The 15,734-nt window shown below is 46.6% G+C and overlaps 1 protein-coding gene across 1 annotated transcript in view; it reads right to left on the bottom strand.

Moving 5' to 3' along the window:
- The window catches only part of FCHSD2 (FCH and double SH3 domains 2), a 185,105-nt gene that overhangs the window by 33,219 nt on the left and 136,152 nt on the right, over positions 1 to 15,734 (bottom strand). The window contains 1 exon segment of the mRNA XM_070943005.1: positions 12,606 to 12,701. Within this exon segment, the coding sequence (XP_070799106.1) occupies positions 12,606 to 12,701 (96 nt within the window).

Here is a 15,734-nt window from a genome sequence, read left to right on the forward strand (position 1 = left end):
TTGGCGACAGCTGCATTTAAGACCTGGGGTTTTCCACAGGGGCTACATTGAGGTTTAAAGGGAAGCTGAAGAAAGCATCTTTGAAGGAAGGTTGGCAACCATTCTACGGGCTCCACTGTTGGAGGATAAATGTAAATATTTTTTTTTTAAATCTCTCTCTCTCTCTCTCTTTTTTTGGTCAATGAGTGCCTTCACAACCTTGTTGATCCAACAGAATGGGGTGACTCATGCCCGCGTAGAAGAAATCAGCTTTAGGAAAAACATTTGGGGTTCCGTCTGATTTAGTGGCTACCTTCTGAAGAGACCTGCAGGGTTTAAAAAGGAAGCATAGGGAAGGAGGAAAAAAAAATCCCTTTTTTTGTTTCCACTCCCCCCCATAAAAACCAGAGTTTGCTTTGCCGCAATGCTTCTCTAAAGTTTACAGAAATCGGTTTCAAGGAACGGGAAGCTATAAAAAGATTTCGGGCAGTTCAATTTAGACACGGATAAGAGACTAAAAATTAAGATAAGATTTAAGATAAGAGACAAGAAATCAAAAGGCGCTTGCTCCTGGGGAGGAAAGCTATGGCAAATCTAGACAGCATACTAAAAAGCAGAGACATCGCCCTGCCAACAAAAGTGCGTATAGTTAAGGCGATGGTTTTCCCAGTTGCAATGCATGGCTGTGAAAGTTGGACCATAAGGAAGGCTGAGAAGGCCAAAGAATGGAGGCCTTTGAACTCTGGTGCTGGAGAAGACTCCTGCAAGTCCCTTGGACTGCAAGGCCATCCAACCGGTCAGTCCTAGAGGAGATCAACCCTGACTGCTCTCTAGAAGGCCAGATCCTGAAGAGGAAACTCAGATACTTTGGCCACTAATGAGAAGGAAGGACTCCCTGGAGAAGAGCCTAATGCTGGGAAAGATTGAGGGCAAAAGAAGAAGAAGGGGACGGCAGAGAACGAGGTGGCTGGATGGAGTCACTGAAGCAGTCGGCGGGAGCTTCAATGGACTCCGGAGGATGGTAGAGGACAGGAAGGCCTGGAGGAATGTTGTCCATGAGGTCACAATGGATCAGATACAACTTCACAACTAACAACAACAACAATAGATAGATAGATAGATAGATAGATAGATAGATAGATAGATAGATAGATAGATAGATGATAGATAGATAGATGATAGATAGATAGATAGATAGATAGATAGATAGATAGATAGATAGATAGATAGATAGATAGAAGATAGATCCAAGTGACTCCTGTGAGTCCCTTGGACTGCAAGGCGATCCAACTGGTCAGTCCTAGAGGAGATCAACCCTGACTGCTCTCTAGAAGGCCAGATCCTGAAGATGAAACTCAAATGCTTTGGCCACCTAAGGAGAAGGAAGGACTCCCTGGAGAAGAGCCGAATGCTGGGAAAGATTGAGGGCAAAAGAAGAAGAAGGGGACGGCAGAGAACGAGGTGGCTGGATGGAGTCACTGAAGCAGTCGGCGTGAGCTTCAATGGACTCCAGAGGATGGTAGAGGACAGGAAGGCCTGGAGGAACGTGGTCCATGGGGTCGCGATGGGTCGGACACGACTTCGCAACTAACAACAAGGAGACTCCATAACTCCTTTCTATCATCGTGATTGTAATCATGATCATCTCTTAGCCACTGTCTGTCCGTTGCAGGATGAAGGCCTCTTCTTGCCTTTTTCCAACCCTGAGTTTTCTTTGGCCAATTGGAACTTCCATACTTACTGATGTCACCCCTCCATCTTGTTCGGGGTCTCTTTCGTGGGGGCTTTTGATCCAGTGGGATCCGTTCTAGGACTGCCTTGCTCCACCTGTCTTGGTCAGGTCTTCTGCCTAGGTGACCGGCCGGTTTCCACTGCAAATTCTTTTATTCTCTTGATGGCACCTTGTTCTCTAATAATCCACGTGCGGGTCTTCCTATCTTGTCTTGGAGATGCCCAGCGTGCATCTTCCCTTTATAGAAGACGCCTTTATATATATTCTAGTGAAAGAATGAGTCACCAGTTCCCGCCTGATTTGAAATGAATCACAGTGCAGAGAAGAGCAACAAAGATGATGAGGGGACTGGAGGCTAAAACATACCAAGAACGATTGCTGGAATTGGGTAATAAAGGTAAAAGGTTCCCCTCGCACATATCTGCTAGTCGTTCCCGACTCTAGGGGGCGGTGCTCATCTCCGTTTCAAAGCCGAAGAGCCAGCGCTATCCGAAGACGTCTCCGTGGTCATGTGGCCGGCATGACTCAGCGCCAAAGGCGCACGGAACGCTGTTCCCTTCCCACCAAAGGTGGTCCCTGTTTTTCTCCTTGCATTTTTTACCTGCTTTCAAACTGCTAGGTTGGCAGAAGCTGGGACAGGTAACGGGAGCTCACTCCATTACGCAGCACTAGGGATTCGAACCGCTGAACTGCCGACCTTTCGATTGACAAGCTCAGCGTCTTAGCCCCTGAACAACCGTGTCCCTATTGGAATTGGGTATGTCTAGTTTAATGAATTGGGTATGTCTAGTTTGATGAAAAGAAGGACTAGGGGAGACATGATAGCGATGTTCCAATATCTCAGGGGCTGCCCCAAAGAAGAGGGAGTCAACCTATTCTCCAGAGCACCTGAGGGCAGGACAAGAAGCAACGGATGGAAACTAATCAAGGAGAGAAGCAACCTAGAACAAAGGAGAAATTTCCTGACAGTGAGAGCAATCAACCAGTGGAACTACTTACCACCAGAAGTTGTGGATGCTTCATCACTAGAGGTTTTCAAGAAGAGACTGGACAACCACTTGTCTGACATGTTATAGTCCTGCTTGAGCTGGGGGCTGGACTAGAAGACCTCAAAGGCCCCTTCCAGCTCTATTCTGAACTGATTTGGGTATATCTAGTCTAGAGAAAAGAAGGACCAGGGGAGACATGATAACAATCTTCCAATATCTCAAGGGCTGCCCCAAAGAAGAGGGGTTAAATTTATTTTCCAAAGCACCTGAAGGCAGGAGAAGAAGCAACGGATGGAAACTAATCAAGGAGAGAAGCAACTTAGAACTAAGGAGAAATTTCCTGACAGTGAGAACAATTAATCAATGGAACTACTTGCCACCAGAAGTTGTAAATGTTCCAACACTGGAGGTTTTTAAGAAGAGATTGGACAATCATTCACCTGAAATGGTATAGAGCAGGGGCCTCAAACCTTGGCAACTTTAAGACTTGTGGACTTCACAAGCTGGCTGAGGAATTCTGGGAGTCCACAAGTCTTAAAGTTGCCAAGGTTGGAGACCTCTGGTATAGGGTTTCCTGCCTAAGCAGCAGGGGGTTGGACTAGAAGACCTCCAAGGTCCCTTCCAGCTCTATTCTGAACTGAACTGAACTGGGTATATCTAGTCTGGTGAAAACAAAGACCAGGGGTGAGATGATAGCAGTCTTCCAATATCTAAGGAGCTTTCACAAAGAAGAGGGGGTCAACCTGTTCTCCAAAGCACCTGAAGGCAGGACAAGAAGCAGCGGATGGAAACTAATTGAGGAGACAACCAATCCAGAACTAGGGAGAAACTTCTCGACAGAACAACAATTAACCACTGGAACTGCTTGCCACCAGAAGTTGTGAATGCTCCAGCACTGGAGGTCCCCAAACTTGGCAGCTTTAAGATTTGTGGACTTCAACTCCCAGAATTCCCCAGCCAGCCATGAATGATAGAGTTGGAAGAGACCAGAAGGGTCATCTAAGTCAGGGCTCTCCAACCTTGGCAACTTTAAGCCTGGAGGACTTCAACTCCCAGAATTCCCCAGCCAGCCATGAATAATAGAGTTGGAAGAGACCAGAAGGGTCATCTAAGTCAGGGGTCTCCAACCTTGGCAACTTTAAGCCTGGAGGACTTCAACTCCCAGAATTCCCCAGCCAGTCATGAATGATAGAGTTGGAAGAGACCAGAAGGGTCATCTAAGCCAGGGGTCTCCTACCTTGGCAACTTTAAGCCGGGCGGACTTCAACTCCCAGAAATCCCCAGCCAACCATGAATGATAGAGTTGGAAGAGACCAGAAGGGTCATCTAAGTCAGGGCTCTCCAACCTTGGCAACTTTAAGCCTGGAGGACTTCAACTCCCAGAATTCCCCAGCCAGCCATGAATAATAGAGTTGGAAGAGACCAGAAGGGTCATCTAAGTCAGGGGTCTCCAACCTTGGCAACTTTAAGCCTGAAGGACTTCAACTCCCAGAATTCCCCAGCCAGTCATGAATGATAGAGTTGGAAGAGACCAGAAGGGTCATCTAAGTCAGGGGTCTCCAACCTTGGCAACTTTAAGCCTGGAGAATTCTGGGAGTTGAAGTCCACAAGTTTGAAAGCTGCCAACGTTGAACGTTGAACAATTTCAACGTTAGGCTACCTTCTGCGGAGTGGACAAGGTTGAGTTACTCTTTTTTTTTTTTTTTTTTTTTTTAAAGCGCCTTCCACTCAACTCCCATCTCCAATCTACAGACGGTCATTTAATACCATTTAGTAGGCGGAAAAAAATCGACCAAAACAGGAAAGGACAAATGTTCGAAAATGTTTGTGCAAGCTCTTTGGGACGTTGATCTTGCCAACATCTATGGTGGTTGATGGCTGTTTTTTTTTTTTTTCTCACAGGATCACATGCTGCTTAAGGAAGGGGCCACCGTCTCCGATCAGGAAACACAAAAAACGCCAGCCAATTTCCTCTCGTTCCCGGCCTTTGCAAATTATGCTTATCTTTGCATTAGTGGGCATAATAATAATAATAAATGTTCTGTAGCTTGCAATTATTTTTGCAGAGTGTGGGGGGGTCCTTCTGACTCCAAGCGCATCCTTCCTGAATTAGCTTTGTGTCTTCGTGATGAGACTCGCTAAGGGTAGCAGATCCTTTTTGGGGTGAAATTTTTGCAAAATTGTTTCTGCTGGGCTAGGCCGATAGCGCCCGCAGCCCCTGCATTTAATTTTTTGAAGATGGGTTTATTTTTATCCCGTCTTTATTACTTCATAAGCAACTTAAGGTGACAATCATATGTAATAGCCCTTCCCTTTTCTCCACAACAACCCTGTGAGGTAGGTTGGGCTTTTATCCCTAAGGAGGGACTAGAACTCACCGTCTCCTAGTGATTGGCCCAAAGTCACCCAGCCGGCTTTCATACGTAAGGCAGAACTAGAACTCATTGTCTCCTGGTGATTGGCCCAGAGTCACTCAGCTGGCTTTCGTATCTAAGGCAGGACTAGAACTCACCGTCTCCTAGTGTTTGGCCCAAAGTCACCCAGTCAGCTTTCATATGTAAGGCAGAACTAGAACTCACCATCGCCTGGTGATTGGCCCAATGTCACCCAGCCAGCTTTCATGCCTAAGGCAGGACTAGAACTCATTGTCTCCCAGTGATTGGCCATCCAGTCAGCTTTCATACCTAAGGCGGGACTAGAATTCACCGTCTCCTGGTGATTGGCCCAGAGTCACTCAGCTGGCTTTCATATCTAAGGCAAGACTAGAACTCACCGTCTCCTAGTGTTTGGCCTGAAGTCACCCAGTCAGCTTTCATACGTAAGGCAGAACTAGAACTCACCATCGCCTGGTGATTGGCCCAATGTCACCCAGCCAGCTTTCATGCGTAAGGCAGGACTAGAACTCATCATCTCCCAGTGATTGGCCCAAAGTCATCCAGTCAACTTTCGTACTTAAGGCGGGACTAGAATTCACCGTCTCCTAGTGTTTGGCCCAAAGTCACCCAGTCAGCTTTCGTACGTAAGGCAGAACTAGAACTCACCATCGCCTGGTGATTGGCCCAGTTAGCCAGTCAGCTTTCATGCCTGAGGCTGGACTAGAACTCGCCATCTCCTAGTGAGTGGCCCACAGCCACCCAGTCAGCTATTGAGCATAAGGCGGAACTAGAATTCACCATCTCCAGGTTTCTACCCTAGTGTCTTAACCACTAGATCAAACTGATGATAATCGAATATTTAACTGATGATAGTCGAACATGAAGCTGTAAAATCTGTATCTTAGTTTATCATCTTGGAAAGCCAAACAAATCACTGAGCACAGAAAAAAATAATAATCAGAATTTCCCAGATCAAGAACCACAAATTGTGGACCTTTGGGCCTGAAAATCTGCATGCTAGTGAGGCGTATTAAAAATGCTTAGGAAGAAGTATTTGATGTTAACATTAATTATTGCTTCAATTGCAGTGAAGGAGGACATTTTTTCCCCCCCTGTAGAGAAAATAAGTTTGGATTTCAAGTGAGGTCAGCAAGGTTATGCAGTAAACAGATGATGATCCCAAGCCGGCACGACGCCCAATGAAAATAATCATGCAATATTCCATGGAAAAGCGAGCAAGCAACTTCCATATAATGAAATGAAAATGACGGTGGCCAAATGCATAACAGTTCTCCGTTCCTACTTCCTAGAAATCACATTATTAATGTGCCCGGGGAAAAAAAAGACAGCACAGCCTATTTCTCATTCTGCAGACTTCTCCAGAAAAAGGCTTCACGGAAGGAAATGAAATATTAAAAGAGAGAAACGTGGGACTTCCAAACAGAAGATCCTCGATTTACGGCCACGGCTGAAACCAAAAAATTTCCATCGCTAGGCAAGGGCGGTGGTTAAAAGTGATTTTAAAAGCCTGATTTTACGACCGGGTTGGCCAGGGTTGTTAAGCTAACGGCTGCCGTTGTTAAGCGAAGCACGTGGTCGTAAGGGTGAGGACCGACCCTAAATCACTGTTTTCAGTGTCGTTTTGAAAGTCGCTAAGCAAAGGGCCGTAAGCCAGGACTGCTTGGATGAGTCCTCTGCCTGTCTCGTTTTGCGTTAATAGTGTTAGTCGTCGTTTGGTCCACCTGACGTTTAAGCAAGGAAATCGAGTCCTTGCAATGTCTGAAAGCGAATCCTGGCTGCGAAAGTTGATCCCAACTCCTGATAGGTCCGTATTGATTTCAGGACCTCTTAAATTTCCTTTCTTTTGTATTTCCTAGGCTGGGTTTTTGCAACCTTGTGGGCCACCTTAAGAGGTGCGAACTTCCAACGCCCAGAATTCCCTAGCCAGCATTTGTTAACTGGGGGATTCTGGGATGTCCACATCTCTTAAAGTTGCCAAGGTTGAAGAATATCCGAAGATCTCGCGCCAAATCCCAGCGTTTTGCTTGGACTCCGAAGAGGCAAGGGAGTTTTTGCAGGCCCTTTTTATCTGAAGAGGTTTAGAAGGACGGACCAATGAGAAAATTCACATTTTATCTAGTCCATGGGCTGGATCCATCACACGTTTAGCCCAGCCGTTTTTCAATATTTGGCAGGAGGCTGTTTTGTTTCCATATTTTACTTCTGTCTTTCTTAAATGTCCTCCTCCTCCTCCTCTTCCTCCTTCTCCACCCCTTCCTCCTCCACTCCGCAAAACCCGTTCCCTTCAAGCACTGATAATGTTACCTAGTTGGGTAATGAAACGTCTGCAAGAAAAGCACCGAGCTCAGAGAGCAACAAGGACCCTTCCTCCTCCTCCTCCTCCTCTCCACAAACCTCACTCCCTTCAAGCACTGATGATGTTCCCTAGTTTGGTTATGAAATGCCTGCAGGAAAACAACCAAGCTCAGAGAGTACCAAGGACCCCTTAATACTCCTACTCCCTTCAAACATTGATGATATTCCCTAGTTGGGTAAAGAAATGTCTGCAGGAAAACAACCAAGCTCAGAGAGCAAAAAGGACCCCACGGTCCTCCTCCTTCTCCATCACCAGTCGTCGTCTTCTTCTTCCTCCTCCTCCTCTTCCTTTTCCTCTTCCTCCTCTCTGCAAACCCCACTCCCTTCTAACACTGATGATGTTCCCTAGTTGGGTAATGAAATGTCTGCATGAAAACAACCAAGTTCAGAGAGCAAAAAGGACTCCACAGTCCTCCTCCTTCTCCATCACCAGTCGTCGTCTTCCTCTTCCTCCTCCTCTTCCTCTTTCTCCACTCCCTCCTCCTCTCTGCAAACCCCACTCCCTTCTAACACTGATGATGTTCCCTAGTTGGGTAAAGAAATGCCTGCAGGAAAACAACCAAGCTCAGAGAGCAAAAAGGACCCCACAGTCCTCCTCCTTCTCCATCATCAGTCGTCGTCTTCCTCCTCCTCCTCCTCTTCCTCCTTCTCCACCCCTTCCTCCTCTCTGCAAACCCCACTCCCTTCTAACACTGATGATGTTCCCTAGTTGGGTAAAGAAATGTCTGCAGGGAAGCAACCAAGCTCAGAGAGCAAAAAGGACCCCACGGTCCTCCTCCTTCTCCTTCTCCTTCTCCATCACCAATCATCGTCCTCTTCCTCTTCCTCCTCCCTGCAAATCCCACTCCCTTCTAACACTGATGATGTTCCCTAGTTGGGTCATGAAACATCTGCAAGAAAACCACCAACCTCAGAAAGCAACAAGGACCTCAACAGTCTTCTTCCTTCCTTCCTTCTCCATCACCAGTCCTCCTCCTCTTCCTCCTCTTCCCCCCACCCCCTACGAAAACCTCTGGCATCTTCGGAGTCTCAAGTGAAATGCTGAGATATTTGGCGAGGACATTCGTGCAGGAAAGCAACCGAGCTCGTAGAGCAGCAAGCAAGAAATAAATTTGGATTTTCTTTTTTTTTCTTCACCCAATTAATGCCGCGGAGCTTTGTTGGAGTGGGGAAGGAGAGCGCTGCAACCTGCGATGCATTTGTGGGTCCACTCGGGGCACGCATGGAAGCCAGTCGCGTCATGCATGACAAAGGAACCACGGAAGCACGGGTTAACGGATGAGATGGCGCCATATACCTCCACTAAGGTCACTCTGAGGGCACTGACAAGTGAGGGCTCAATATCCACCAGCTGAACGGCATTAAAACTCTGAATGTCAAAAGTGGCACAAGGACAACACGCACACACGTACACACAGAGACACAAACACACACACACAACACGGTTAGAACTGCAAGGCAAACAACAGGTCAATACGGTTAGTCAAAGCATATGCAACCCCGTGGACTTTTCATAGAGACTCTCAGCCTTGGCGTAAACCGTTTGCAGGAGAGGTCAGAGCAGAGGTCTTCAAACTTGGCCGCTTTAAGACTTGTGGACTTCAACTCCCAGAATTCTCCAGCCAGCGTAGCTTTAAGACTTGTGGACTTCAACTCCCAGAGTTCTCCAGCCAGCAAAGCTTTAAGACTTGTGGACTTCGACTCCCAGAATTCTCCAGCCAGCAGAGCTTTAAGCCTTGTGGACTTCAACTCCCAGAATTCTCCAGCCAGCAGAGCTTTAAGCCTTGTGGACTTCAACTCCCAGAATTCTCCAGCCAGCAGAGCTTGAAGACTTGTGGACTTCGACTCCCAGAATTCTCCAGCCAGCAGAGCTTGAAGACTTGTGGACTTCAACTCCCAGAATTCTCCAGCCAGCGTCGCTTTAAGACTTGTGGACTTCGACTCCCAGAATTCTCCAGCCAGCAGAGCTTTAAGACTTGTGGACTTCGACTCCCAGAATTCTCCAGCCAATATAGCTTTAACTTGTGGACTTTAGCTCCCAGAATTCTCCAGCTGGCCGGAGCTCCCAGAGAATTCTGGGAGTTGAAGTCCACAAGTCTTAAAGTGGCCAAGTTTGAAGACCTCTGCTCTACAATTTCAACGTTACGCTACCTTTTGTGGAGTGGACAAAGTTAAATTACTCTTTTTTTTAAAAAAAGCACCTTCCACTCAACTCCCATCTCCAATCTACAGATGGTGATTAAATACCATTTAGTAGGCAGAATATTTCTGAATAGGCCGTAGCACAGGGCTTGGAGACCCCTGAGTTAAACCTCAGGGCCTTCTCTTCTGGAAGGGAAAGTCCAAACTATACTACAGGTATAATCCTCGATTTACAGTCACCCTTGAGCTCAAAGTTTCCCACTGCTGAGCGAGACGGTTGTTAAGTGAGTTTTGCACCCATTGTTACGGTTAAGATGGAGGTTATTTTCTTGCCACAGTTGTTAAGCGAATCAGCATAGTTAGTAATACGGTCCGCTAAGTGAATCTGGCTTCCCCAACTTGTCGGAAGGTCGCAGAAGGGGATCGATCACCTGACCCTGGGACAGAGCAATGGTTGTAAGTATTAGTCGGTTGCCAAGGGTCCAAATTTTGATCACGTGACTACAATGGTCGTAAGTGTGAGGGGAAAAAAGGGTCATAAGTCACTTTTTTTCAGCGCTGCCATAACTTTGAACGGGCGCTCAGCGGGTGGTTGTAAGCGGAGGACTACAGGTAGTCCTCGACTTACGTCCACAATTGAGCCCAACATTTCTGTTGCTAAGTGGGACAGTTGTTAACCGAACTTTGTCCCATTTTACAACCTTTACTGCCACACTGCAGTGGTTAACTTAGTGACCACCGTTGTTAAGTGAATCCAGCTTCCCCGTTGACTTGGCTTGTCGGAAGGTCGTAAAAGTGGATCACGTGGCCCCCGGATTCGGCAACCGTCATAAATACGAACCAGTTGCCAAGTCTCCAAATTTTGATCAGGTGACCGTGGGGAATGCTGCGACGGTCGTTAAGTGTGAAACACAGTCCTAAGTCACTTTTTTCAGTGCCGTGGTAACTTTGAATGGCCACTAAATGAGCTGTTGTAAGTCGAGGACTATCTGTATCTGAATTTCAAGGGCATATTTGGAGTTTGTACGGAGGCCACCCATGTTTCATCTGACTTTCCTCAAACGCAGCACTGAATCAAGGCCCACCCGTTCTCTTTGGGCTAAGGACAGTTTTGCAAAAGCTTTAAAACTTATTTTATTTATTTATTCATTTATTTATTGAATTTGTTTGCCACCCATCTTGTCACAAAACGACTCTGGGCGGCTTCCAGCATCATTTTTTCCTTTAAATCAGTGCTTTCTGTCTCTTAGAAATAAAACTAAATGAGAAAAATAAAACAAAACCCAGAAAAATCACTAATTTCTTTTTTTTTTTTAGCCATCTGGGGACACCCATCCAGCCGGAGATGCATGAGCTTGCAAATATTTCGAGACGTAAATCTTTTAAATATAAATTGGAATTAATTCTTTGAAACAAAGCAGATAATCGCTTTTTTTTTTTTTTTTTTACAGCTAATTAGTTTTTAGCCCATCTTTGGTTGTAAATCGTGCTCAACATAAACAATTGCTGAAGTTCTGCAGAGATTCTCGAAGGAGCAACAGGCTGGAAATTTAACACACATGCACACGTTCCTTTAAACTAATCAGAGGAATGATTTCTCTGATCATCCTCTAAATAATCAGATTAATTTGACGGGCTAAGGAAAAGATCTCAGCCCCGTACCATCCGGTGTCCTTAGTTCTAGCTTTTTCTCAGCTTTTTAAAATGTGAATTATTTTTGTGTGTATCTTTTTAAGCTGCCCAGAATCGCTTTATCAGTCAGAGGGGCAGCATAGAAATTTAACAAGTGAATAAATAAAAGGGCTGCTTTGATAGGAAAGAATATTCTCGGTTATAAAACTGAATTAAACAAAATCGGTTTCTTTCTTTTCCAATAGGGTGGCACAAGAAGACTAACTGGCTAAAATAAAATCAGAGAAAAAGAGCTAAAATGATCCCCCTTTCAGATCAAAAGGCCCATTTAAAGAGGGGCCCGTTAATTTAGATTTCTGCAAACAGGTGGAGGGGTTAAAGGAGAAGAGTAGTAACATTTCTTTGGGGAGTATTTCTCAACTTTCGCAACTTTAAGAGTGGTGGGACTTCAACTCCCAGAATTCCTGAGCCAGCATGGGGAACTATGGCCCTTTCATGACTCGTGGACTTCAACTCCCAGAATCCCTCAGCCAGGATGGGGAACTATGGCCCTTTCATGACTCGTGGACTTCAACTCCCAGAATCCTTCAGCCAGGATGGGGAATTATGGCCCTTTCATGACTCGTGGACTTCAACTCCCAGTATCCCTCAGCCAGGATGGGGAATTATGGCCCTTTCATGACTCCTGGACTTCAACTCCCAGAATCCCTCAGCCAGGATAGGGAATTATGGCCCTTTCATGACTCCTGGACTTCAACTCCCAGAATCCCTCAGCCAGGATGGGGAACTATGGCCCTTTCATGACTCGTGGACTTCAACGCCCAGAATCCCTCAGCCAGGATGGGGAATTATGGCCCTTTCATGACTCGTGGACTTCAACTCCCAGAATCCCTCAGCCAGGATGGGGAACTATGGCCCCTTCATAACTCGTGGACTTCAACTCCCAGAATCCCTCAGCCAGGATGGGGAACTATGGCCCTTTCATGACTCGTGGACTTCAACGCCCAGAATCCCTCAGCCAGGATGGGGAATTATGGCCCTTTCATGACTCGTGGACTTCAACTCCCAGAATCCCTCAGCCAGGATGGGGAATTATGGCCCTTTCATGACTCGTGGACTTCAACTCCCAGAATCCCTCAGCCAGCAAGGGGGATTAAATTAGAGGAAGTGAAAAGCAGCAGGTGAGTTTCTGGTTTTGTAAATTTTTTTTCCCTCCCGGGGAATTCATGCAAAAAGTCTGCCTCCCTCCATTGTGTGTGTGGGGGTTTTTTTTGGTCTTGTTCTCCTTGCAGCATGGAAGGAGCCCTCGAAAAGCGTGTACACAAACACACACGCACACACAAAAGGAACCCAAGGCAGTGTGGTTAAAAGGGTGCTTACGGTGTCGCTGTCGCACGGCTGAAACTGGAAGGACTGCGGCTTGTGAAAGACCGAGTTTTCTTGCAAGAAGAGCTGAAAATTGTAATCTCGCACTACCTGAAAACAGAAAAAGCACCTGTGTTTACAGCTGGGTCAGAAATCGTAAAGGACCAATACAGGTAAGTCTTCGACTTACAACGGTTCGTTTAGTGACTGTTTGAAGTTACGACGGCACCGAAAAATGTGACTGATGGCCGTTTTTCACACTTACCACTGTTACAGCACATGGCTGTGATCAAAATTCAGGCGCTTGGCAACTGACTCGTATTTATGACCGTCGCAGCGTCCCGGGGGGGTCACATGATCCCCTTTTGCGACCTTCTGACAAGCAAAATCGATGCTTAACAACCGTTTTACAAACTTAACCAACTGCCGTGATTCCGTTAACAACTGCGGCAGGAGAGGTCATAAAATGGGGCAAAATTCACTTGTCTCGCTTAGCAATGGAAATTTTGGACTCCATTGTGGTCGTAAATGAGAGTGGTGTGATGGCCTAGAGGTGGAGCTCTGGCCTCACAATCAGGAGGCTGTGAGTTTGATCCTAGGTAGAGGCAGATATTTCCTTCTCTGGGCACAATGAGATTTTATCTGCTGAATATAACTCCGCATTGGCGACAGGAAAGGCATCTGGCCAGTAAACACTCTGCTAGCTCCATTCAGCTGCCCACAAGGGATTATGGGGTCATTAAAGGGAGATGATTGTGGTCGTAAGTCGAGGGACATCCTGTACAGGGAGTCCTTGACTTGCGAACACCATTGGGACTGCAGCTCCCGTTGTTAAGCGAGACATTTCCAATTTTATGATCATTTTCGCAGACGTCGTTAAGAGAGTCACACAGTCGTTAAAACGAACCTGCCTTCCCCACTGACTTTGCAGATCAGAAATGGAGATCACGTGATTCCCCAGGATGCTGCCCCCATCATAAATACACGCCAAGTGTCTGGATTTTGATCATTGTGATCGTGGGAACGCTGCCAACGGTCGTAAACGCGAGGATCGATTGCACGCCACCTTTTTTTTTTCCCAGCCCCGCTGCGAATTCGGATGGTTACTAAACGAACGGTCGTAAATGGAGGACTTACCCGCTGTGCTGAAATGATTAAAACAACACATTTCTACCATTGCGCTGCATGTAACAATGGACAGATTCGTCGTTCTTAAAATAAAAAGGCGACCCAGAAAAAAAATCCTATTTTTTTTTTTTTTTTTTATTCTAAAAAATTCCTAGCCAGCCAACTGCTCAATTGCAGGAAATAATTATGGCACCTTTTTTTAAAAAATAGGTGTGCATGGTTTTTTTTTAATGCCGGTATCGGGGTTTTAATCCCTCTAAAAACAGATTATAGACTAGTGATGGCTAACCTTTTTGCCGTCGTGTGCCAAAAGCAGGGGGAGCCCGGGGTGGGGGTTCGCGCATGTACCCACACCCATAATTCAATGCGCCCGTCCCCCACGCATATGTGCGCGACCTCACGCGCTCCCCCCGCTTTTGGCACGCAATGGCACAGTGGGCCTCGTAGGCCCGTTTTTCACCCTTCCCAGGCTCTAGAGCAGTGTTTCTCAACCTTGGTAGCTTGAAGATGGGTGGACTTCAACTCCCAGAATCCCCCAGCCAGCAGCGCTGGCTGGGGGATTCTGGGAGTTGAAGTCCACCCATCTTCAAGCTTCCAAGGTTGAGAAACACTGCCCTAGAGGCTTTCTTGGAGCCTGGGGAGGGTAAAAAACAGGCTTCCCCACCCGCCTTGAGGCCCTCCGGAGGCCGGAAACAGCCTGTTTCCCGACTTCTGGTGGGCCCGGAAGGCCCGAAAATCAGCTGGCCGGCGCGTGCATGCGTGCCCATCGACATGGCTCCGCGTGCCACCTGTGGCAGGCGTGTCATAAGTTCGCCATCACGGCTACAGATTCTCCTTACGGAACTCATCTTTATAATTGTCACAACTGTCATGAAAAAGAACATTCCGCCTCAGGTTAAAATGAAATAACAGGAAAATAAAAGCCGCACAGAAATTAAGGCAGGTTTTTACCACACAATGGGTTATCCAAACATCTGAAAAGAAGCAGGAAGGGGGGGATTAACCCTCAAAATTGTGACCACCTCAATAGCAAATCATTTTAAGGTGAAGAAAATGGATTGTTTTTTAACATTTGGGGAATCCAGTAGCGGGTTATAATCTACTCCCGTGATGGCGAACCGATAGCACGCGTGTCACAAGTGGCACGTGTGACATATTGGTGGGCACACGGGCTCAGCTCTGGCACACATGCATGCGTTGGCCAGCTGATTTTTGGGCCTTCTGGGCCACCTGGAAGTCGGCAAACAGGCCGTTTCTGGGCTCCAGAGGGCGTCTGAGGGGGAGAGGCCATTTTCGCCCTCCCCAGGCTCCTAGAAAGGCTCTAGAGCCTGGAGAGGGTGAAAAACGGGCCTACTGGGCCCACCCTGCCATCGCGTGCCGAAAGCGAGAGAAGCGCACATATGAGCATGGAATTATGGGTGTGGGGGCCCCCCACGCTACCCCCACTTTTGGCATGTGATGGCAAAAAGGTTAGCCATCACTGATCTCCTCACTCTTCTGCCAAAGAGCTTCCTTTCTCCAAATTAATTTGAATTTCCAAAAAATTGTGTCTAATCCAATTCTATCCTTTTTTTTTTTAAATAACGAACCGACGGAAAGTACTTCACAGATAACGCTCCAAGCGCAACAACATCCAATTCCAAACACGAAAAGCAATAGAACAAGTAATACATATTGATGGGATAATAAAAACATTAAAATGATCTTTATAGCTTAAGATGCTGTACATTTGGTTTTCATTCTACACACAAGCGACTGGATTGGAATTGATGGAAAATGCACCCATTCTTGTCAATTTTGGTCCGTCACTCTGTGGAACAGCAATACGGGTAGCCCTCGATTTATGACCACAATTCAGCCCAACATTTCTGTCGCTAAGCGAGAACAGTTGTTAACGGAGCTTTGTCCCGTTTTACGACCTTTCTTGCCACCGTTGTTAAGTGAACAGGTGCAATTGATAAATGAGTAACCCGGTTGTTAAGTGAATCTGGCTTCCCCGTTGACTTTGCTTGGTGG

The sequence above is a fragment of the Pituophis catenifer genome, unplaced genomic scaffold (assembly GCF_029215685.1).
Source record: "Pituophis catenifer annectens isolate HBS135680 unplaced genomic scaffold, rPitCat1.0.hap2 SCAF_4, whole genome shotgun sequence".
NCBI classification, from domain to species: Eukaryota; Metazoa; Chordata; class Lepidosauria; order Squamata; family Colubridae; genus Pituophis; species Pituophis catenifer.